The 24,791-nt window shown below is 45.6% G+C and overlaps 1 protein-coding gene across 1 annotated transcript in view; it reads left to right on the forward strand.

The window, feature by feature from the left end:
* The window catches only part of epb41l4a (erythrocyte membrane protein band 4.1 like 4A), a 524,857-nt gene that overhangs the window by 446,814 nt on the left and 53,252 nt on the right, over window positions 1-24,791 (forward strand). Inside the window, exons 21-22 of the mRNA XM_070864703.1 lie at window positions 6,575-6,643; window positions 21,750-21,860. Of these exons, the coding sequence (XP_070720804.1) occupies window positions 6,575-6,643; window positions 21,750-21,860 (180 nt within the window). The remainder of the gene's footprint in view (window positions 1-6,574; window positions 6,644-21,749; window positions 21,861-24,791) is intronic.

The following is a 24,791-nucleotide window of genomic DNA, read 5'->3' on the forward strand; positions in this document are numbered from 1 at the left end:
ATGGAAGGCCAGCAAGGAGAGTGTTGGAATAATCAAGTCTGGAGGTTACAAAAACATGAATAAGGATGTCAGCAGCAGAGGAGGATAATATTGTAGAAATCGAGCACCGACCCCTGATCTGTGAGGGAGCACCAATCGGCGACGGAGCATAAAAGCAGCAGCAATCAGCTAGCCACCGCAGGGAGCAGCGCGAGCAGGTAAGAGAGGGCAACAAAGGAGAACAGGGCGACTACATTCGACATCACAGGAAAGCAGGGAAGTGATTGGTGAGTTTTCCTCTCTTGCTTTAAATTAAGGGCCTTAAATTAGGGGCCGGGATTAAAAACTAAATCTAATTAATTAAATACATTATAGATGGCAGGGCAGGCAATGTGTCACTGCTGCAACATGTGGAAGCTGGTGGACATCATTGAGGTCCACAGCGACCACATCTGCACCAAGTGTCTGCAGTTTGATGAACGTCGGATCCACGTTGATGAGCTGGAATCCGAGCTGCAGACACCACGACACATCAAGGAGGGGGAGTGTTACCTGGACGCTGCGATCCAGGAACTAGTTACACCAATTATATTAATTAATTCAAATTCGATCGGTGGTCAATATTATGTATTTAATCCCTTGTAACCTGTATTATACTACCACCAGAGGGCCTACCTGTTGGAGTCTCAAGAGATCCCAGCATCCCTTGGGAGTACGGTATGTAAGAAGGCCACCCACGAGGTAGCTGCACTCTGGAGTCTTATTAAAGGAGCTAAGGTCACACTTGCTCATTGTACACAGTACTCAGTTTCATCCTTTATTATAAGCATAGCAATTGGCAGCGAGGTAACGAACAACCGCACAAAAATGCAAAGAACAGTTGGTATCCTGGAGAAGTTCTCAGAAGGGGACAATTGGAAGACTTGACCAATACTTCGTGGCCAACGAGCTGGAAGGGAATGAGAACGCTACCAAATGAAGGGCGATCCTCCTAACTGTCTGTGGGGCAACAACCTATGGCCTCATGAAGAACCTCCTAGCTCCGCCAAAACCAACAGTGAAATCCTACGAAGAATTGTGTACGCTGGTCCGGGAGCACCTAAATCCTAAGGAAAGCGTTTTGATGGCGAGATATCGGTTCTACACATGTCAACGATCGAAGGGCCAGGAAGTGGCGAGCTATGTCGCCGAATTAAGGTGCCTCGCAGGACATTGTGAGTTTGAGGGATTCCTAGAACAAATGCTTCGAGACTTTTTTGTACTGGGCATTGGCCATGAGACTGTTGACTGTAGAAACTCCAAACCTAAATAAAGCCATAACGATAGCCTAGGCATTTATATCCACCAGCGACAACACCAAACAGATTTCGCAGAGTAAAGAAGTTTCGGCCAGTATTTGCATAAAGTAACGTCGGTTTCGAGCAGAAATATACATGGCAGAACATACACGCCGGCTGCTGCTGCCCGACCTCAGATGACCCAGAGTCCGCCATCAATCATTAATGCAAGGCAGTTAACACTTTGTTGGCATTGTGGAGGTGATCATCAATGCCGCTTCAAGCACTATGCGTGCAACGGTTGCAGAACAATGGGACACCTCCAGCAAACGTGCAGGTGAGCTGCAAACCCTGCAAACCATAATGTTGCAGAGGAAGATCGATCCACTGTGGATCAGGCTGAATTAGAGACTCGTACCGAGAAGGCAGAAGTGTACGGGGTACACACATTCACTACGAAATGTCCACCAATAATGTTGAAAGTTGAACTGAATAGTATTCCAGTATCTATGGAACTGGACACGTGTGCAAGTCAGTCCATAATGAGTAAAAAGGCCTTCGACAGGCTGTGGGGCAAAAAGGCACACAGGCCCAAGCTCAGCTCCATTCACACCAACTAAGGACTTACACCAAGGAACTAATCCCTGTAATTGGCAGTGCAGAAGTCAAAGTCTCCTATGACGGAGCAATAGTCCAGACTACCAACGTGGAATGGCTCCACGTTGTTTGGCAGAAGCGGTCTGGGAAAAATCCGCTGGAACTAGGACGACATCCTAGCGCTTTCGTCCATCGACGACGCCTCATGTGTCCAGGTTCCGAGCATGTTCCCATCGTTGTTCAAGCCAGGCATTGTAAGCTTCTCGGGGGCGAAAGTGCAGATCCATTTGGTTCCCGGTACTCGACCCATCCACCACAAGGCACGGGCGGTACCGTACATGATGCGTGAGAAAGTGGAAATTGAGCTGGACAGGCTGCAGCGAGAAGGCATCATTGCGCTGGTGGAATTCAATGAGTGGGCTAATCCTATTGTCCCGGTACTTAAAGAGGATGGCACGGTTAGAATTTGTGGGGACTATAAAGTAACGACTAACCGTTTTTCGCTACAGGACCAGTACCCGCTACCCAAGGCAGACAACCTATTCGTGGCTGGAGGGAAGACGTTCACCAAGCTGGACCTGGCCTTGGTCTACATGACGCAGGAGCTGGAGGAATCTTCGAAAGGCCTCGCCTGCTTCAACACGCACACAGGTCTGTTCATCTATAACCGGTGCCCATTCGTGATTCGGTCGGCCGCGACAATCTTCCAACGGAACATGGAGAGCCTGCTAAAGTCGGTTCCTCGCACCGAGGTCTTCCAGGACGACATACTGGTTACAGGTCGGATCATCATTGAGCACTTGAAGAATCTGGAAGAGGTTCTTAGTCGGTTGGATCACGTGGGGCTCAGGTTGAAATGCTCGAAGTGTGTTTTCCTGGCACAGGAGGTCGAGTTCTTGGGAAGAAGAATCGCAGCAGACAGCATCAGACCCACCGACGCCAAGACGGAGGCCATCAAGAATGTGCCGAGACCATAGAACTTAACGGAGCTGCGGTCGTTCCTGGGACTCCTTAACTATTTTGGTAATTTCCTACCTGGGTTAAGCACCCTGCTAGAAACCCTGCATGCGCTACTGCACAAGGGAGACGACTGGTTATGGGGGAATTCACAAGAGGCTGCCTATAAGAAAGCCAGGAATCTATTTTGTTCCAACAAATTGCTTGTCCTGTATAACCCTTGTAAAAGATGAGTGCTAGCTTGTGATGTGTCGTCATACGGGGTCGGGTGTGTGTTACAACAGGCTAACGAATCGGGGATCTTGCAACCGGTCGCTTATGCGTCCAGGAGTTTGTCCAAGGCCGAAAGGGCCTACAGCATGATTGAAAAAGAGACTCTGGCGTGCGTTTACGGGGTAAAAAAAATGCACCAGTACTTATTTGGCCTCAAGTTTGAGCTTGAAACTGACCACAAGCCGCTCATATCGCTGTTCTCTGCCTCTGCCTGCATCCAAAGATGGGCGCTCACGCTGTCGGCATATAACTATGTAATCCGCCACAGACCGGGCACAAAGAACTGCACAGATGCTCTCAGTCGGCTGCCATTGCTCACCACCGGGATGGAAATGGCACAGCCAGCGGACTTGATCATTGTCATGGAGGCATTCGAGAACGAAAAGTTCCCCGTTACAGACCAGCCAGGATTCTTTAACTGTCCTTGGTAAAAAAAACTGTGTTCTCCATGGGAGCTGGTCCAGTGTCCCAGCGGAGATGCAGGAGGCGATTAAGCCGTTCCACAGGTGCAAAGACGAAATGTCCCTGCAGGCGGACTGTCTGTTGGGCAATCGTGTGATCTTGCCCAAGAAAGGCAGATACGTTCATATGTGAACTACACAGCACCCACCCAGGCATTGTAATGATGACTGGATGATGTGTAATGAGAAGGGACTAATTAGCAATCTTGTTGTGTGAGGCCCCTTGGGGAAGAGTGACCATAATATGGTAGAATTCTTTATTAAGATGGAGAGTGACACAGTTAATTCAGAAACTAGGGTCCTGAACTTAAGGAAAGCTAACTTCGACGGCATGAGAGTGAATTGGCTAGAATAGACTGGCAAATGATACTTAAAGGGTTGACGGTAGATAGGCAATGGCAAACATTTATAGATCACATGGATGAACTTCAACAGTTGTACATCCCTATCTGGAGTAAAAATAAAACAGGGAAGGTGGCTCAACCGTGGCTAACAAGGGAAATTAAGGATAGTGTTAGATCCAAAGAAGAGGCATATAAATTGGCCAGAAAAAGCAACAAACCTGAGGACTGGGAGAAATTTAGAATTAAGCAGAGCAGGACAAAGGGTTTAATTAGGAGGGGGAAAATAGAGTATGAGAGAAAGCTTGCCGGGAACATAAAAACTGACTGCAAAAGCTTCTATAGATATGTGAAGAGAAAAAGATTAGTGAAGACAAACATAGGTCCCTTGCAGTCAGACTCAGGTGAATTTATAATGGGGAACAAAGGAATGGCAGACCAATTGAACAAATACTTTGGTTCTGTCTTAACGAAGGAAGACACAAATAACCTTCCGGATGTACCAGGGGTCGAGGGTCTAGTGAGAAGGAGGAACTGAAGGATATCCTTATTAGGCGGGAAATTGTGTTGGGGAAATTGATGGGATTGAAGGCCGATAAATCCCCGGGGCCTGATTGTCTGCATCCCAGAGTACTTAAGGAAGTGGCCCTAGAAATAGTGAATGCATTGGTGATCATTTTCTAACAGTCTATCGACTCTGGATCAGTTCCCAGCTGGGACCCCAGCTCTTTACAATATACATTAATGATTTGGATGAAGGAATTGAGTCTAATATCTCCAAGTTTGCAGATGACACTAAGCTGGGTGGCGGTGTGAGCTGTGAGGAGGATGCTAAGAGGCTACAGGGTGATTTGGACAGATTAGGTGAGTGGGCAAATGCATGGCAGATGCAGTATAATGTGGATAAATGTGAGGTTATCCACTTTGGTGGCAAAAACATAAAGGCAGAATATTATCTGAATGGCGGCAGATTAGGAAACGGGGAGGTGCAACGAGACCTGGGTGTCATGGTTCATCAGTCATTGAAAGTTGGCATGCAGGTACTGGAAGAAAGCTGAATTGTGACATTGAGTATAAATCAAGAGACTCTGGGGGAGAAATTGCCCTCCTTTGCGTCTCCCTTTAGCACCTCGGGGGGGGGGGGCGGGGTGATATTGGGGTGCTAACGGCTTACTGACTGGGCGCGGCGAAAGAACCGACGCCCGCGAACTTACCGCCTCGATCTTCTGTGCCCCGGAAATCGTGACGTCATCCGGTGCGCAGCGCCCGTTATTGCCCCAGATCTTAAATTCGCTTCTGCTCCCTGCAGCATCGCCAGGGGTCAACAACAATAACTGCAGGAGGTGTGTGAGTTTGGCCGGCTGCTTAGGGAGCATTAAAGGCATGGGTGAGTGCTTGGGATTAATCTTTGTGGATCGCAGGTACCGTTGCTGACCAGTCGAAGCCTTACGTTCAAATGACCTCAGCATTGGCCTTTCCCTTTAAGGGAGGGAAGGAGCCTGTGGAACCGGCAGCGCTGCACTGGACATTGTGCAGCACTCTGCCGCTACCGCCCCTCTTGCTCCGTTTAGTGCTCCAAGGAATTGGCAGCGCTTGATTTAGTGCTCCACTTCCTTCCTGGAGCGCTAAACCGGAAGTTCATGTCGGATTCACTTGCATAGCATCTGGTGACACTTTTGCACTACCGCAAAAGTTAGGGACCCAAGCTGGGTACTACACAATTTTTAGCTCTATATTGTTATTGTATAAGTAAGCCTTCTGAAACCAATCAAACACAATACTTCTAAAACATGAATTCCAAAATTAGGGCTAAACCCAGAAACTTCAATGCTGGGATAGTGCAGCTTGAGTCTGGTGCACACAGTCACTTTATTTGTTTACTATAGGGATTATTTCTCCATGTGGGTGGACAGCATTAATGTAGGGTGCACTTTCAATCACTTACAAGACATAGAGATGGCTGAACAAAATTCCATTAAAAAGGTGGTGCTGAGGATGCAATGATTCAGATCAACAACAAATCAGCTTGAATTTTTACAGTAAATTTCATATAGAAGAATATCTGAGAACACTTTTACAAGATGAGAAGGACTCTGAGCAAGACATTGGAAACATTTTGGTTAGGGAGGGTGATAGAATAGTCAAAGAAATAGGAGGGTAGAACTTCCTCTTCCTTTTGAGGATAACTCTGGCACCTTGGGAACAGTGGTGTTAGAAATTAGGATGAAATTTGTCTCAGCTAGGCTTCTAGCTCTACCTTGGCTACATGACAACTGGGGAGGCACCGCTTCTGCCCACTCCCTCTCAGTTTTGGGGACATTTCTGTGGGGTTCCTGCTCTTCCAACAGAAATACTGCTATATATGCAGCTGTTACGGCCAGTGAATGGTATGTATGCCCGCAGGAAGCAGGTATTTGTGTCATACTTAACCGTTTGTTGGCCCTCCTATGCCTTATTCAAATGGCAATCGATTTCAGAGGAGATGAGGAAAAAGTAGCAGCACCTGAAATCTTCAGAATGGGCTACTGAGGGATATATACTGAGGGAAAGATATAATTGAGGTGGCGCTGTCTTGTTAAGACAAATAAGCTTTTTTTCTTAAAATTCATATGACGCTTATTGAAATACAGTTTACATGTACATTGCTAAATACAGTAGCTTACATTCTCTCCTGAATTCTGTTTTCTAGACGGGAATTGGTGGATCCAATTGGCTTATCAGAAGAAGAGCTGAAAGAGATACCATACACCAAAGTAGAGTGAGTTTGTTCAGTTTATACAACCTGATGAAGTTGCTGTTCATTTACTAAGCCTTATTGTGTGTCGTAGATCATATCAACCAAAGGTCAGAACTATATTTTCTAAGTAACAGTAGTTCAATTTTTTTTTAACTAAACCACCCGAGCCTAGGCGTAGGAGATGAATTTCAATAGAGTTTGAAATAGGGCTATAAAATGATGTTTTATTGAAGGGATTATTATGTGTTTGTCTACAAGGTGTTGTCTGCACTAATTATTGGTATCAGAGCCTTTCCAAAGTCCCTTCCTTTAAAATGCAAGCAGAAATGAGAATTGAATAAAATACCAAAAGGAAATATCAGAAACGGTGGGAATGTAATATGCTGATAGCTGCAGAAACAGACCAAACTACAATAATTATTAAATTATTAAAACTCATTCAATGCACAAGGATGTTTACATATTAAAGTTAACATGTTATGTTTGTTCCCAAGATGTCTTTATAATGGAAATGCAGTACTTATCCAATGGCCCAGTTTCTGTACTTGCAGTTGGTTAAAGCTGCATTTTCAGTCTACAAACTTTATAAATCTTTGGACTGGACTGCCAAGCAGGGTATTAGAGTCTGGAACCAGATTTAATTTTTTGAAGAGGGAGACTGAAGTAATGGAACAGGGTAATGTCTATGGTTGTTATTTATCTGGACTTCCAGAAGACATTTGATAAAGTCCCTCATAAGAGATTGTTAACTAAGGTTAAAGCCCATGGAATTTAGGGCAAATTATTGACCTGGTTAGGAAATTGGCTGAGCAGTAGCAGACGGAGAGTAGGGATAATGGGCAAGTACTCTAATTGGCAGGATGTGACTAGTTGTGTTCCACAGGGCTCTGTATTGGGGCCTCAACTATTCACTTTATTAACAACTTAGATAATGGGATAGAAAGCCACATATCCAAATTTGCAGACGACACAAAGATAAGCGGCATTGTAGACAGTTTGGATGAAAGCATAAAATTACAAAGAGATATTGATAGATTAAGTGAATGGGCAAAACTGTGGCAAATAGATGCACTTTGGACCTAAAAAGCATAGAACAGAGTACTTTCGAAATGGTGAAACAACAACAACTTGTATTTATATAGTGCCTTTAACGTAATGAAACGTCCCAAGGCGCTTCACAGGAGTATTTTGCAATACAAATTTGATACCGAGCCACAAAAGGAGAAATCAGGGCAGGTGACCAAAAGCTTGGTCAAAGAGGTAGGTTTTAAGGAGTGTCTTGAAGGAGGGAAAGAGTGGCCGAGAGGTTTAGGCAGGGAGTTCCAGCGCTTGGGGCCTAGGCAACAGAAGGCACGGCCACCAGTGGTTGAGTGATTACAATCAGGGATGCTTAGGAGGGCAAAATTGCAGACACCTCGGGGGGGGTTGTGGTGCTGGAACAGATTAGAAATAGTGAGGGGAGAGGCCATAGAGGGATTTGAAAATAGGATGAAAATTTTGAAATCGAGGCATTGCTTAACCGGAAGCCAATGTAGCACAGGGGTGATGGGTGAGCGGAACTTGGTGCGAGTTAGGGCATGGGCAGCCGAGTTTTGGATCACCTCTAGTTTACGTTGAGTAGAATGTAGGAGGCCAGCCAGGAGAGCGTTGGAATAGTCAAGGCTAGAGGTAACAAAGGCATGGATGAGGGCTTAAGCAGCGGATGAGCTGAGGCAAGAGCAGAGACGAGTGATGTAACGGAGGTGGAGATAGGCGGTCTTAGTTATGCTGCGGATATGTGGTCGAAAGCTCATTTTAGGGTCAAATATGACACCCAAGATTTCGAACAGTCTGGTTCAGCCTCAGACAGAAGTTGGAGAGAGGGATGGAGTCAGTGTCTAGGGAATAAGAACATGAGAAATAGGAGCAGGAATAGGCCATTTGGCCCCTCGGGCCTGCTCCACCATTTAATAAGATCATGGCTGATCTGATCTTGGGCTCAGATCCACTTCCCTGCCCACTCCCCATAACCCTTCCCTCCCTTATCGTTCAAAAATCTGTCGATCTCCACCTTAAATATATTCAATGACCCAGCCTCCACAGCTCTCTGGGGCAGAGAATTCCATAGATTTACAACATTCTGAGAGAAGAAATTCCTCCTCATCTCAGTTTTAAATGGGTGGCCCCTTATTCTGAGACTATGTCCCCTAGTTTTTGTTTCCTCTATGAGTGGAAATATCCTCTCTGCATCTACCTTGTCGAGCTCCACTCATTATCTTATATGTTTCGATAAGATTACCTTATTCTTCTGAACTCCAATGTGTATAGGCTCAACCTATTTTCATAAGTCACCCCCCTCATCTCCAGAATCAACCTAGTGAACCTTCTCTGAACAGCCTTCAATGCAAGTATGTCCTTCCTTAAATACGGAGACCAAAACTGTACGCAGTACTCTAGGTGTGGTCTCACCAATACCCTGTACAGTTGTAGCAGGACTTGTCTGATTTTATACTCTATTCCCCTTGCTATAAAGGCCAACATTCCATTTGCCTTCCTGATTACTTGGTGTACCTGCAGACTAACCTTTTGTGTTTCATGCACAAGGACCCCCAGGTCCCTCTGTCCTGCAGCACTTGCAATTTTTCTCCATTTAAATTATACTGAAGTTGCATGTTCAGCCATGAACTCATTGAATGGCGGTGCAGGCTAGAAGGGCCGAATGGCCTACTCCTGCACCTATTTTCTATGTTTCTATGTTTCTATAATTTACTTTATTAATTTTCTACTAAAGTGGATAACCTCACATTTTCCTACATTATACTCCATCTGCCAAATTGTTGCCCATTCACTTAGCCTGTCTATATCCCTTTTTGATTTTTGGCTAAATTACACTCGGTCCCTTCACCAAGTCATTAATATAGATTATAAATAGTTGAGGACCCAGCACTGATCCCTGCGGCACCCCACTAGTCACTGTTTGCCAACCGGAAAATGACCCATTTATCCCAACTCTCTGTTTCCTGTTAGTTAGCCAATCCGCTAGTTATGCTAATATATTAACCCCAACCACGTGAACTTTTATCTTGTGCAGTAACCTTTTATGTGACACCTTATCGAATACGTTCTGGAAATCCAAATACACCACATCCACTGATTTCCCCCTTATCCACCCTGCTCGATACTTCCTTAAAGAACTCCAGCAAATTTGACAAACATGATTTCCCTTTCATAAAACCATGCTGACTCTGCTTGATTGAAATATGTGCTTCCTTAATAATGGACACCAGCATTTTCCCAACAATAGATGTTAGGGTAACTGGTCTATAGTTTCCTGCTTTTTGTCTACCTCCTTTTTTAAATAGGGGTGTTACATTTGCGATTTTCCAATCCGCTAGGACCGCCCCAGAATCCAGGGAATTTTGGTAGATTACAACCAATGCATCCACTATCTCTGCAGCCAGCTTTTTTTAAGACCCTAGGATGCAAGCCATCAGGTCCAGGGGACTTGTCCGCCTTTAGTCCCATTATTTTACCGAGCACTACTTCATTAGTGATAGTGATTATATTAATTCCTCCCTCCCTATAGCCACTTGATTATCCACTATTGGGATGTTTTTAGTGTCTTCTACCGTGAGGCCAACATTCCATTTGCCTTCCTGATTACTTGCTGTACCTGCATACTAACTTTTTGTGTTTCATGCGCAAAGACCCCCAGGTCTCTCTGTACTGCAGTATTTTGTAATCTCTCCATTTAAATAATAATTAGCTTTTTTATTTTTCCTGCCAAAGTGGATAACCTCAAACTTTCCCACATTATACTGCATCTGCCAAATGTTTGCCTACTCACTTAGCCTATCTATAATCCCTTTGCAGATTCGTTGGTGTCCTCCTCTCAACTTGCTTTCCCATCCATCTTTGTATCATCATCAAACTTGGCTACATTACACTCGGTCCCTTCATTCAAGTCATTAATATAGATTGCAAATAGTTGAGGCCCCAGCACCAATCCCTGTGGCATCCCACTTGTTATTGTTTGCCAACTGGAAAATTACCCATTTATCCCAACTCCCTGTTTTCTGTTAATTAGCCAATCCTCTATCCATGCTACTATATTACCCCCAACCCTGTGAGCTCTTACCTTGTGCAGTAACCTTTTATGTGGCACCTTATCGAATGCCTTCTGGAAATCCAAATAGACCACATCCACTGGTTCCCTTTTATCCACCCTGCCTGTTACATCCTCAAAGAACTCCAGCAAATTTCCCTTTCATAAAACCATGCTGACTCTGCTTGACCGTATTATACTTTTCAAAATGTCCTGCTACTGCTTCCTTAATAATGGACTCAATTTCCCAACGACAGATGTTAGGCTAACTGGTCTATAGTTTCCTGCTTTCTGTCTCCCTCCTTTTATAAATAGGGGCATTACATTTGCGGTTTTCCAATCCGCTGGGACCGCCCCAGAATCCAGAGATTTTTGGTAGATTGCAACCAATGCATCCACTATCTCTGCAGCCACTTCTTTTAAGACCCGAGGTTGTAAGCCATCAGATCCAAGGGACTTGTCCGCCTTTAGTCCCATTATTTTACCGACTACTACTTCATTAGTGATAGTGATTGTATTAAGTTCCTCCCTCTCTATCGCTACTTGTTTATCTATTATTGGGATGTTTTTAGTGTCTTCAACTGTGAAGACCAATACAAAATATTTGTTCAAAGTCTCTGCCATTTCCCTGTTCCCCATTATTAATTCCCCAGTCTCATCTTCTAAGGCACCAGCGTTTACTTTAGCTACTCTCTTCCTTTTTATATACCTCTTGAAGCTCTTACTATCTATTTTAATATTTCTTGCTAATTTACTCTCATAATCCATCTTCTCTCTCTATCATTTTTTTAGTCGTCCTTGCTGGTTTTTAAAAATTTCCCAATCCTCTGACCTCCCACTAATCTTGGCAACATTGTATGCCATTGTTTTCAATTTGATACCATCGTTTACTTCCTTAGTTAGCCACGGATGTTTCTCCCTTCTCTTAAGAAGTATTTCCTTCTCACTGGAATATATTTTTGTTGAGAGATATGAAATATCTCCTTAAATGTCTGCCACTGCTTATCAATCATCTTACACTTTAATCTATTATCCCAGTCCACTTTAGCCAACTGTACCTTCATACTTTTGTAATTGCCTTTATTTAAGATCAGGACACTGGTTTGAGCCCCAACTTTCTAACCCTCCAACTGAATTTCAAATTCAACATTCAATCACTCTTTCCTCGAGGATCCTTTACTCTGAGATCATTTATTAATCCTGTCTCATTACACAGTACCAGATCTAAGATAGCCTGCTCCCTGGTTAGTGCCACAATGTACTGTTCAAGGAAACCATCTCGGATACACTCTATGAACTCTTCCTCAAGGTTACCTTGGCCAATTTGATTTGTCGAATCAATATGAAGATTTAAATCGCCCATGATTGTTGCCGTACCTTTCTTACAAGCCTCCATTATTTCTTGACGTATACTCTGTCCTACAGTGTAGCTACTGTAAGGGGACCTATAGATTACGCCCATCAGTGACTTCTTACCCTTATTATTTCTTATCTCCACCGAAACTGATTCTACATCTTGATCTTCTGAGCCAATATAATTTCTCACTATTACACTGATCGCATCCTTTATTAACAGAGCTACCCCATCTCCTTTTCCTTTTTGTCTATCCTTCTGAATTGTCAAATACCCCTGAATATACAATTCCCAGCCGTGGTCACCTTGCAACCACGTCTCTGTAATGGCTATCAAATCGTACCCATTTATATCTATTTGTGCCGTCAACTCATCTATTTTGTTACGAATGCTGCGAGCATTCAGACAAAGAGCTTTTAATTTTGTCTTTTTACCATTTTTTCCTGCTTTGACCCCACTTTCTGATACAGATATGGAGTTGAGAATCCGGAAGCCTCGGGACCGAGGCCACTCCGGATTTTGTGTATTTCCGGACTTCGGAACGTCTTTACGACATCCCGAATCCGGAAACATCTGAGCCCAGGTTTGTGTATTTCCAGACTTCAGATCATCTTTCTGACGTCCTGAGTCCGGAACCGCCTGGGCCAAGGTAGGTAGGTACGGGAGGGGAGGCGGGGGGTCGGGCGATGGCGGACGGCGGGGTCGGCCCGAGGCGGGAGTGAGGTTGGTGGCGGCCCGAGGCGGGGGTGAGGTTGGCAGCGGCCCAAAGTGGGGGCGAGGTCAATGGCGGCCCTAGGCAGGGGTGAGGTCGGCAGCGGCCCAAAGTGGGGGCGAGGTCAACGGCGGCCCTAGGCGGGGGTGAGGTCGGCAGCGGCCCAAAGCGGGTGAGAGTTCGGCGGCACCACGAGGCGAGTATGAGATTGGCGGGGGAGAGGTCACCGGCGGCCCGAGGCGGGTTAGAGGTCGGCGGTGGCCTGAAGAGGGTAAGAGGTCGGCGAGGGAGAGGTTGGGGGTGGCCCGAGGCGGGGGAGAGGTCAGTGGTGGCCGGAGGCCAGTGTCCAGATTCCAGACGACCCTGCCACGGATCGTCCCAGTGTCTGGATTCCGGAACAGTACAGATTCCGGAACTCTGGATTTTCGACGCTGTATCTGTACATTATTATTTTTATACATTCTGTCCCTTCCTGTCACACCCTGGTTAATATTTCCCCTATTGCTACCCTACTCTACTGCCTTCTCCTTTCTCTTTGACTTTTTAAATTTCCACTCACGTGAACCCTCCCCTCCACTATTTAGTTTAAAGCCCTCTCTACAGCCAGGACTCTAGTCCCAGCACAGTTCAAGTGAAGCTTGTCCCAAGGGAACAGTTCCCTATGACCCCAGTACTGGTGCCAGTGCACCAGGAATTGAAACCCATTTCTCGTACACCAGTCTTAGATTCATGCGTTCATCTCTCTGATCTTATTTATCCTATGCAAATTTGCTCGTGGCTCAGGTAGTAATCCAGAGATTATTACTGTTATGTATGGAGAAAGAGTCAGACTGAACACTGTGAGCTCAAAGTAAAGTGTGACCGTAGTCTTTTATTGCAGGTCTCCAGAGTGCCTCTCCAACCTGTGAGGCCTCCTTAAATACCTGTGCTTCCAAGGGATTATGGGATCCGTTGGGACTTCAGGGGATGAACCCTCTGGTGGCTGTACAGATTAAATACAAGTTACATAAATAACAACACTCCCCCCGCCCACACTCCCCCCCCACCCCCCCCCCCCAAAGTCAACAATGTAACTATTTACAAGGTGAGTCGATCTGGGGCCCTTCTTGCCCTGGTTGATCGTCTCAGTGTGTAGGTTGGTATTGGTGAATCAACTGTTGGGCCCTCGCTGGGCTGCATGGTGTGGTGGGTCCTGCTGGGCTGCTGTGGATGATGGGTTCTGCTTTGTGGCCAACCGTAGTGCCGATTGCCACTGGTGTATATGTTGGGGGGTCAAAGAAGGTAGGGTCCAAGGTGGGTTGCTAAGGATAGTCCATGAATCTGAGTTTGATTTGGTCCGAGTGTTTCTGGTGAATGAGTCCATTTGAAAGTTTGACCCGAAACACCCTGCTCCCCTCTTTGGCCACGACAGTGCCGGGAAGCCACTTGGGACCTTGTCCATAATTCAATACAAATACAGGATCATTGATTTCAATCTCGCGTGACACATTTGCGCTATCATGGTATGTACTCTGTTGAAGCTGCCTGCTCTCTACCTGTTCATGTAGATCAGGGTGAACTAATGAGAGCCTTGTCTTGAGTGCTCTTTTCATGAGCAATTCAGCAGGTGGGATCCCAGTGAGCGAGTGGGGTCTCATGCGGTAGCTAAGCAGGACTCGGGATAGGTGAGTCTGCAGTGAGCCTTCCATTGCCCTCTTCAAGCCCTGCTTGATGGTTTACACTGCTCTCTCTGCCTGACCATTGGACGCTGGCTTAAACGGGGCAGATGTGACATGTTTGATCCCGTTGCGGGTCATGAATTCTTTGAACTCAGCACTGATAAAACATGGTCCGTTGTCGCTCACCAGGACATCGGGTAGGCCGTGTGTGGCAAACATGGCCCGCAGGCCTTCAGTGGTGGCAGCGGATGTGCTAGCCGACATTATATCGCATTTAATCCATTTGGAGTACGCATCTACAACCACAAGGAACATTTTACCCAAGTACGGCCTGCATGGTCGACATGTATCCTAGACCACGGTTTGGAGGGCCAAGACCATAAACTGAGCGGCGCCTCCCTGGGTGCATTGCTTAACTGCAAGCATGTATTACATCTGTGCACGCAGGACTCTTAAGTCCGCATCGATACCGGGCCACCACACATGAGGTCTGGCTATCGCTGTCATCATTACGATGCCTGGGCGGGTACTGTGGTGGTCACTGATGAAGGTGTTTCTGTCCTTCTTGGGAACCACTACTCCATTGCCCCACAGAATGCAGTCTACCTATATAGGCATTTCATCTTTGCGCCGCTGAAATGGCTTTATCTCTTCTTGCATTTCCACTGGGACACTGGGCCAACTCCCGTGAAGCATAGTTTTTGACTAGGGACAATAAGGGGTCCTGGCTCATCCAGGTTTTGATCTGCCGGGCAGTGACGGCTGATTGCTCACTCTCAAATGCTTCCATACCATGGCTAGATCTGCGGGCTGCGCCATTTCCACCCCCGTGGTGGGCAATGGCAGCCTACTGAGAGCATCGGCGCAGTTTTCTGTGCCTGGCCTGTGGCGGATGGCGTAGTTGTATGCGGACAACGTGAGCGATCATCTCTGGATGTTTGCCGATGCATTAGTATTTATTCCCTTACTCTCGGAAAACAGGGATATGAATGGCTTATGGTCAGTTTCAAATTCGAATTTTAGCCCAAACAGATATTGATGCATTTTCTTTACTCCATAGACACACGCTAACGCTTCTTTTTCAATCATGCTGTAGGCTCTCTCAGCCTTAGACAGACTCCTGGATGCATAAGCAACCAGTTGCAATTTCCCAAAATCATGAGCTTGAGGCCATATGACGACGCACCACATGCTAGTACCAAACGCTTACAAGGATTATACAACACAAGCAATTTGTTTGAGCATAACAATTTTCTAGCTTTTACAAAGGCATTTTCTTGGCTTTTGCCCCAAACCTATTCGTCCCCTTTATGCAGTAAGACATGGTGGTGCTGAGACCCGGTAAGAAGTTACCAAAGTAGTTCAGGAGTCCTAGAAACGACCGCAGCTCCTTATGTTCTGTGGCCCCGGTGCGTTCTCGATTGCCTCGGTCTTCGAATCGGTGGGCCTGATGCCGTCCGCCGCGATCCTCCTCCCCAGGAACTCCACTTCAGGCACCAGGAAAACGCACTTCGAGCGTTTTAACCTGAGCCCCACGCGGTTAAATCCACTAAGAACCTCCTCCAGGTTCTGCAGATGCTCGACTGTGTCCCAACCTGCAACCAAGATGTCGTTCTGGAAGACACGGTGCGCGGGACCGACTTCAGTAAGCTTTCCATGTTTCTCTGGAATATCGCCGCCGCTAATCGAATTCCAAATGGGCATCTGTTACAAATGAAAAGACTTTTGTGCATATTGATGCAGGTGAGGCCCTTCGATGATTCCTCCAGTTCCTGCATCATGTAAGCTGAAGTCAAATCCAGCTTCGTGAACGTCTTTCCTCCCGCCAACGTTGCAAAGAGGTCGTCGGCCTTTGGTAGTGGGTATTGGTCCTGCAGGGAGAAACGATTGATAGTTACTTTGTAATCGCCACAGATTCTGAAGGTGCCATCTCCCTTGAGGACTGGGACAATAGGACTGGCCCACTCGTTGAACTCGATCGGTGAGATGATGCCCTCTCGTTGCAGCCGGTCTAACTTGATCTCCATCCTCTCTCTCATCATGTACGGTACTGCTCTCGCCTTGTGATGGATGGGTCGCGCCCCCGGAATTAGGTGGATCTGCACTTTTGCTCCTTGGAATTTCCCGATGCTTGGTTCGAACAGCGACGGGAACTTGTTTAAGACCTGGGCCCACGAAGTGTCATCAGCAGGCCATAGCGCTCGGACGTCATCCCAGTTCCAGCGTATCTTTCCCAGCCAGCTCCTGCCAAACAGCGTGGGACCATCGCCTGGTACCACCCAGAGTGGTAGCTTGTGCACCGCTCCATTGTAGGAGACCTTTACGGTAGCACTGCCGATTACGGGAATCAGTTCCTTTGTATAAGTTCTTAGTTTCGTGTGAATTGGAGTTAAGACTGGCCTTGAGTGCTTGCTGCACCACAGTTTCGCGAAAGTCTTTTTGCCCATGATGGACTGGCTCATGCCCGTGTCCAGCTCCATTGACACCGGGAATCCATTTAGTTCAACATTCAGCATTATTGGGGGACAATTCGTGGTGAATGTGTGCACCCCATGTACCTCTGCCTCCTCGGTCTGAGGCTCTGGTTTGTCGTGATCCTCCGAGAATCTGTCCTCCTCTACAACATGGTGGTTTGCAGGTTTAACAGGATTTGCAGCTCCCCTGCACATACATTGTAGGTGTCCCATTGTTCCACAGCCCTTGTATCCTTTGAATCAGCATGAATGGAAACGATTATCACTCCCTAGTGCCAACAAGGTGTTAATGGCCTTGCATTCATCACCCTTGATGGTGGACTCTGAGACATCTGCAGGCGTGCAGCCCTGTGTGACCTGCCCTGTACATTGCGATTTGAAAACAACATCACTTTGTTCACAGTACTTGTAGCAGCACTTGTGTGCTGAGAGATTTGCTTAGTATTGTCACTGGTGGCAATGAACGCCTGGGCTATCGCTATGGCCTTACGCAAGGTTGGGGTCTCTACAGTCAAAAGTTTGCAAAGTATGTTTTCGTGGCCAATGCCAAGTACGAAAAAGTCTCTGAGCATGTGCTCCAAATGTCCTTCAAATTCGCAATGTCCTGCAAGGCGTCTTAGCTCGGCGACATAACTCGCCACTTCCTGGCCTTCAGACCTTTTGTAGGTGTAGAACCGGTACCTCGCCATCAGAACGCTTTCCTTCGGGTTAAAATGCTCTCGGACCAGTGTGCACAAATCATCGTACGATTTATCCGTGGGTTTCGCTGAAGTAAGCAGATTCTTCATAAGGCCATACGTTGGTGCCCCACAGACGGTGAGGAGGATCACCCTTCGTTTGGCAGCGTTCTCTTCTCCATCTAGCTCGTTGGCTATGAAGTATTGGTCAAGTCGCTCCACAAAAGTTTCCCAATCATCTCCCTCCGAGAATTTCTCCAGGATGCCCACTGTTCTCTGCTTCTTTGGATTCGCTATCTGTATCTCATCGCCAGTTGTTATGTATGGAGAACGAGTCAGACTGAACACTGTAAGCTCAAAGTAAAAATGTGACAGTCTTTTATTGCAGGTCTCCAGAGTGCCTCTCCAACCTGTGAGGCCTCCTTAAATACCTGTGCTCCCAAGGGATTATGGGATCCCTTGGGACTCCATGGGATGAGCCCTCTGGTGGCTGTACAGAGTAAATAGAAGTTTACATATATAACAATTACCTTTGTGGTTCTGCTTTTTACTTTCGCCCCCAGCTGCTTATACTCCCTCAGCATAACCTCTTTCTTTGTCCTACCTATTCATTGGTACTTACGTGGACCACAACAACTAGATCTTCCCCCTCCCATTCCAAGTTCTTCTCCAGCTCAGAAGTGATGTCCTTAACACTGAAACCGGGCAGGAAAAACAGCCTTCGGGACTCACACTCTTGGCTGCAGAGCAGAGTATTTATCCCCCTAACTATACTGTCCCCTGCTACATCATTTCTTTTTACTCCCCCTACTTGAATGGCCCCCTGTACCAGAGTGTTGTGGTCAGTTTGCTCATCCTCCCTGCAGTCCCTGCTCTCGTCCACACAGGGAGCAAGAATCTCGTACTCGTTGGACAAGAGCAAGGGCTGATGCTCCTCCATCACTATCTCCTGGGTCCCCAGGAACTGAGTTTTTTGCGAGTACCGAAAACAATGGCTTCAGTCTTTCCAATAGTCAATTGGACAAAATTTCTGCTCATCCAGAACTGGATGTCGGACAAGCAGTCTGACAATTTAGAGACCGTGGAGGGGTCGAGAGAAGTGGTAGTGAGGTACAGCTGGGTGTCATCAGCGTACATGTGGAAACTGACGCTGCATTTCCAGATGATGTCACCAAGGGGCAACATGTAGATGAGAAATAGGTGAGGGCCAAGGATAGATCCTTAGGGACACCAGAGGTAACGGTGTAGTGGTGGGAAAAGAAGCCGTTGCAGGTGAATGTCTGGCTACGATTAGATAAATAAGAATGGAACCAGGCGAGAGCAGTCCCACCCAGCTGGACAGTGGAGAGGCGTACAAGAAAGATACAGTGGTCAACCGTGTCAAAGGCTATAGACAAGTCAAGAAGGACGAGGAGGGATAGTTTGCCATTGTCACAATCACAAAGGATGTCATTTGTGACTTTGATGAGAGCTGCTTAGGTACTGTGGCAGGTGCGGATTGGAGGGATTCAAAGATGGAATTGCGGGAAAGATGGGCACGGATTTGGGAGGTGACAACGCGTTCAAGGACTTTGGAGAGGAAAGGAAGGTTGGAGATGGGTCAGTAGTTTGCAAGGATGGAGGGGTCAAGGGTTGGTTTTTTGAGCAGCAGGGTGATGACAGCAGATTTGAGGGAGAGGACTACTGTACTTGAGGAGAGCGAACCGTTAACAATGTCAGCTAACAAAGAAGCCAGAAAAGGAAATTGGGTGGTCAGCGGTTTGGTGGGAAAATGGTCAACGGAGCAGGAAGTGAGTCTCATGGACAGGATGAGCTCGGAAAGGTCATGAGGGGAGATCGGAGAGAAACTGGAGAAAGATGTGGGGTCAGGGCTCGGGCAGGGGGGCTTCCTCAGAGGAAGTTTGGCCCACTGGGCTCGGGGAAGGATGGGAAGAGCAGAGGCAGCAGAACGGATAGTCTCAATCTTAGAGACAAAGAAGTCCATGAGCTCCTCACATTTATTGTCGGAGGTGAGAGTGGAGACTGGGGAGAGGTGTTTTAAAAAAAAAACGGTTAGCAGTGTAAAAGCTAAAAACAGTGAATGATTAAAGAGACTTGGCAGGCTAGGTACATAGATCATTAAAATGTCATGAACAGGTGCATAAAATAATCAAAAAGCCTAATGGAATGCTGGTCTTTATGCCTAGAGGACGAGAATACAAGGGGATAGAAGTTATGCTGCTATACAAAACCCTGATTGGAGTACTGTGTGCAGATCTGGGCACCACACCTTGGGAAGTATATATTGGTCTTGGAGGGAGAGCAGCGTAGGTTTACCTGAATGAAACACGGACTCCAGGGATTAAATTTCGAGGAGAGATTTCACAAACTCGCGTATTCCCTGGAATTTAGGAAGTTAAGGAATAATTTGATTGAAGTATTCAAGATATTAAGGGGAACTGATAGAGAGGAACTATTTCTGCTGGTTGGGAGTCTAGGACTAGGGGGCATAGTTTAAAAATTAGAGCCAGACCTTTCGGGAGTAAAATTAGGAAACATTTCTACACACAAGGGTGGTAGATGTTTGGAACTCTCTTCCGCAAATGGCAACTGATGCTAGATCAATTGTTAATTTTAAATCGGAGTTTGATGGACTTTTGTTAACTAAAGTATTAAGGGATATGGGCCAATATGGAGTTAGGTCGCAGATCAGCCATGATCTCATTGAATGGCGAAACAGGCTTGAGGGGCTAAATGGCCTAGGTCTGCTCCTATGTTCCTCAAAACTTTGAGAATTGTTTGCAATCCATCTGGATGCTGTGATGGGAGAGCTAGGGTACTGGAATAATGATCTACAGTTAGTTAAATGTCCTGTTTCTGTCCCTGACTTTTCTTGTAAATCAAGTAACTTTTTAATGAATGCCTGAGAATTCTTTCTAGGATTTAAAATTATTCAGCGAGATATCCACTTAATGATACCATTAGCTATGTCCCAGAATCAGATGTAGATTGTACTGTTAATCAAAGCTTTCATGTGAACATGAGTATTATTATTTATCAATCAGTCACGAGACTGTAAGAGGGTTAGGACAGCTAGTAGTCTTAATAAAGTCACTTGAATCTAATTTTATTAAGTGGAAGGATCCTATAGAATACCATTCTAGACCTCCTGATAACTGTGTGGGTAATTATACTCAATGGATCCAGTCCCAAGCTATACAGACCAGAAAGGTCCCAGGTTCTCCAGCCCTAAGATGGTCTGTAGTGGGTTAGCTGGTCCCGGCAGGGATGACAGTGAGGATGCTACAATTGGCCTTCGTACCTAGATCAGATAAGCCGGTGGGCGGGGGTTGGATGAAAATTATGGTTACTGGTCCTGATCACTCTCAGTGAGAATTATTAAAGAAAGATTGATATAGTGCCTTTCGCGACCTCAGAATGTCCCAAAGCATTTTACAGCCAATGAAGTACTTTTAAAGTGTCGTCACTGTTGTAATGTAGGAAACGCAGTACCCAATTTGCACATGGCAAGGTCAATTTATCTGTTTTAATGATATTGCTTGAGGAATAAATGTTGGCCAGGACACTGGGGAGAACTCCTCTGTCCTTCTAATAGTGCCACAAGATCTTTTACATCACCTGAGAGGACAGACGAGATCTCGGTTTAACGTCTAATCTGAAAGACAGCACCTCCAACATTGCAGCACTCTCTCAATATTGCACTGGAGTGTCAGCCTAGATTTTATACTCAAGTTTCTGGAGTGGGATTAGAACCCACAACCTTCTGACTCAGGCAAGAATGCTATCCACTGAGCCAAAACTAACACATGTTTGTCTATGGATTTGGGATGAAGACAGCATCTATTTTGTCATGGTGCCTTCACAGTTAAAGAGCTTGTGAGCACTCAGTAGGCTTACACTTGTAGATTAGCCACTTTGGTGATGCAATAGAGAGTTGCTGAGCACCCATGGAACAATACCCTGCAAGAATACACCTTCAGGAAATGAGAAAATTAGGGTGAGGAAAGAATTATATTAACCTAGTTCAATGAAAGTTTAGAAATGATTATCAATTTCATAAAATGCAATCTAAAAATAAGTCATAATTTTCTCCTGGTATATTATGCTTTTGTAACATTTGGAGTGGATTCTTTTGTTTCTCAATGATTTCAAAATTTTCTGTCACCAGGACTCAAGGTAACCCCATACGTATCAGGCATTCACATTCACCTCGAAGCTTTCGACAGTACCGGCGCTCTCACTGTTCTGATGGTGAACGATCTGTTCTGTCAGAAGTAAAGTATGTATTTTTGGAATCCACAGTTGCATGAATTTGCAAAAACAACCTTAATGATTTGGGGAAAGGATCAACTGTTGGAAATGATTTATTTTGTTCAGTGCTATTTAAAAATAGTTTCCAAAACAATGTCATTTTAAAGCGTTCTAAATTAGGAGATTTATAAAGTTCCAGCCTTTGAACCATATACTGATGAGAGCAAGGTGCAATATGTTTATTGCAAGGGGGATAGAGTTTAAAAGCAAAGAAGTCCTGCTACAACTGTACAGGGTATTGGTGAGGCCACTCCTGGAGTACTGCGTACAGTTTTGGTCACCGTATTTAAGGAAGGATATACTTGCATTGGAGGCTGTTCAGAAAAGGTTCACTAGGTTGATTCTGGAGATGAGGGGTTGACTTATGAAGATAGGTTGAGTAGTTTGGGCCTATACTCATTGGAGTTCAGAAGATTGAGAGATGATCTTATCGAAACATATAAGATAATGAGGGGGCTTGACAAGGTGGATGCAGAGAGGATATTTTCACTCATAGGGGAAACTAAAACTAGGGGGCATAGGGTCCGAGTTTGGTGAAACCTAAGTTCCGCCCAAGTATCGTCGAAAGGGCCGCTAAGATCCTGACGGTACTTTGGGCGGAAGTTTGGTGAAAGAATGTGGGAAAAACCGCCCAGCGGAAAAAATGGGCCTTACACGCCAATTCTGGGCAGCAGGTCGCATTCTGGACGGCAAATGCAATTCTCGGCAAAGTAACAGGGAGGGGGAGCAGGAAAAAAATGTTTTGTACACTACAAATCCTTCAGAGGACCCCATCCACCAAAATCCATGCAAAAGAATTAAATAAAAGAAGTGCACGAACCTTTTTTTGCAGGTCTTCATACTTACGTTCAGGTAAGACTACTCCACATGGCGGTCTCTTCTGCTGCTGGAGCGGAGGTCTGCCCAGGACCAATCTGGGGACTCAGCGGGCGCGAGGACTTTTGGCGGCGTTGCACGCCAGCGGACATTCCCCAGCGGTCTTCTCTCCCCACCGGCGTGAGGACCTGACCAAACTCGCTCGGAGGGGAGAGCGCCCAGAAAACATCGAGACCACCGAGAAAACTCAGTGGCAGCCGGCGGCAACTTGACCAAACTCAGGCCCACAGTCTCAGAATAAGGGGCTGCCCATTTAATATTGAGATGAGGAATAATTTCTTCTCTGAGGGTTGTAAATCTAGGAAATTCTCTGTCCCAGAAAGCTGTGGAGGCTGGGTCATTGAATATATTTAAGGCGGAAATAGACAGATTTTCGAGCGATAAGGGATTAAGGGGAGCAGGCAGGGAAGTGGAGCTGAGTCCATGATCAGAGCAGCCATGATCTTATTAAATGGCGGAGCAGGCTTGAGGGGCCAAATGGCCTACTCCTGGCTCCTATTTCTTATGTTCTTATGTATAGCTGGGAATCTCAATTCTGTCCAAAGGGATCACTGGGGACTTCTCATGCAATCTGGTGTGTAATGCAAAGACTCACTGAAGTCAATCTGTTTCTTTGTTGTGTAAAATATATTTGATGTTCAAATTAGCTTTATACCATAAAACAAGTTTTTATGACGTAAAAAATTGAAATGAAGAGATCACTAACAGGGTAGTTATTCAGGCTTTTCTGATGCTAGATTGCTATTCAATACACATGTTTTGTGAATTATCTTGATGGCTCAGTGAGTGATAGTGTATAGTAGTGGTTTGAGCCTCACAGACAAGAGAATCCCAGGTTCATTCTCTGGTTTGTGTGGAATTAGTCAATCTCAATTAGAGTTGTGGTGGAGTTGTTGCAATTGGACTCAGTATCATGGAGTTTGGGAGATGACAAGTCAGGCAGAGTTCCTGCTCGTGGCTACTACTGTCCAGCGACTATTGCTAAGTGTGCACTGTGTCAACATTAGATGAAGGCAAAGTTGGGCTTTACTGTGATGGCTCCCATGATGGAAAAGCCCATTCGCACTCGTGCATAAAGAAATGTAATTTTTAGAGTGAAGTACCAGAAAATGCTGCCGCCTCTGGAACTGCACATCAGCATGAGTCACTGTGTTCAGGAAAGGAGGGGTAAGGAAAGAAAATGAGAAAAGAACATACTTCATCCTAGAAATTTCTGTGGAGCATAATGAGAACAAATCTCATGCAGGGCAGAAGTTCTGCTTACCCTTGTGTTCTCCAGCACATATCCCAGGATTGGAAACATTTCAATATTTTGGGGGTTGGCGGTGGGTGGGTGTTATCTCTGGTGTGAGTGCACAGTCAGGGCCCAACATTTTTTTAATGTTTTATTGCACTCCCAATTTTAAATATGCTAAAGGCAAAATACTGCAGATGCTGGAAATCTGAAATAAAAACAGAAAATGCTGGGAATATTCAACAAGTCAAACAGCATCTGTGGAGAGAGAAACGGAGTTAATGGTTCAGATTGATGACTTTTCGTCAGAACTGAATATGCCATTTCTGTATTGCGATCAATTGCGCTGTGATCGACTGCTTTTGAGAAACCAGCCTTTTCAAATTTAAAGCCATCCTGTTGCAACACTGAATGCCAGGGATGCACAGTTGTTACTTGTCCCAATGTTCCTAGGGTTCAATAACAGAAGATAAACTGACTAACACATTTTCCTTAGTTACATGAAGCCATAATATGCCAATTTATATGCGGGCAGATGTATTATTCTCCCGATGTCGTGAAAAATACTGGAAGTACCACTGGGGAGCAGAAAGACATTGGAACAGCTTCCTGTCCAATTTTCCAAGCTCGCTTGATCAGATGCCATGTATTTCCCAGAGTAACTTCACAGATATTTTGTTCCTTTTATTTTTAAAAAGTAAATTGACTGTTAAAATGTATCTTTTTACACTGTTGGCCAAAATTTAGCCAGTAAGAAAATGTATTAGATATGTCTGAGTTTAATGAACT

Source organism: Pristiophorus japonicus, chromosome 1 (genome assembly GCF_044704955.1).
Source record: "Pristiophorus japonicus isolate sPriJap1 chromosome 1, sPriJap1.hap1, whole genome shotgun sequence".
In the NCBI taxonomy this organism is placed as follows: Eukaryota; Metazoa; Chordata; class Chondrichthyes; family Pristiophoridae; genus Pristiophorus; species Pristiophorus japonicus.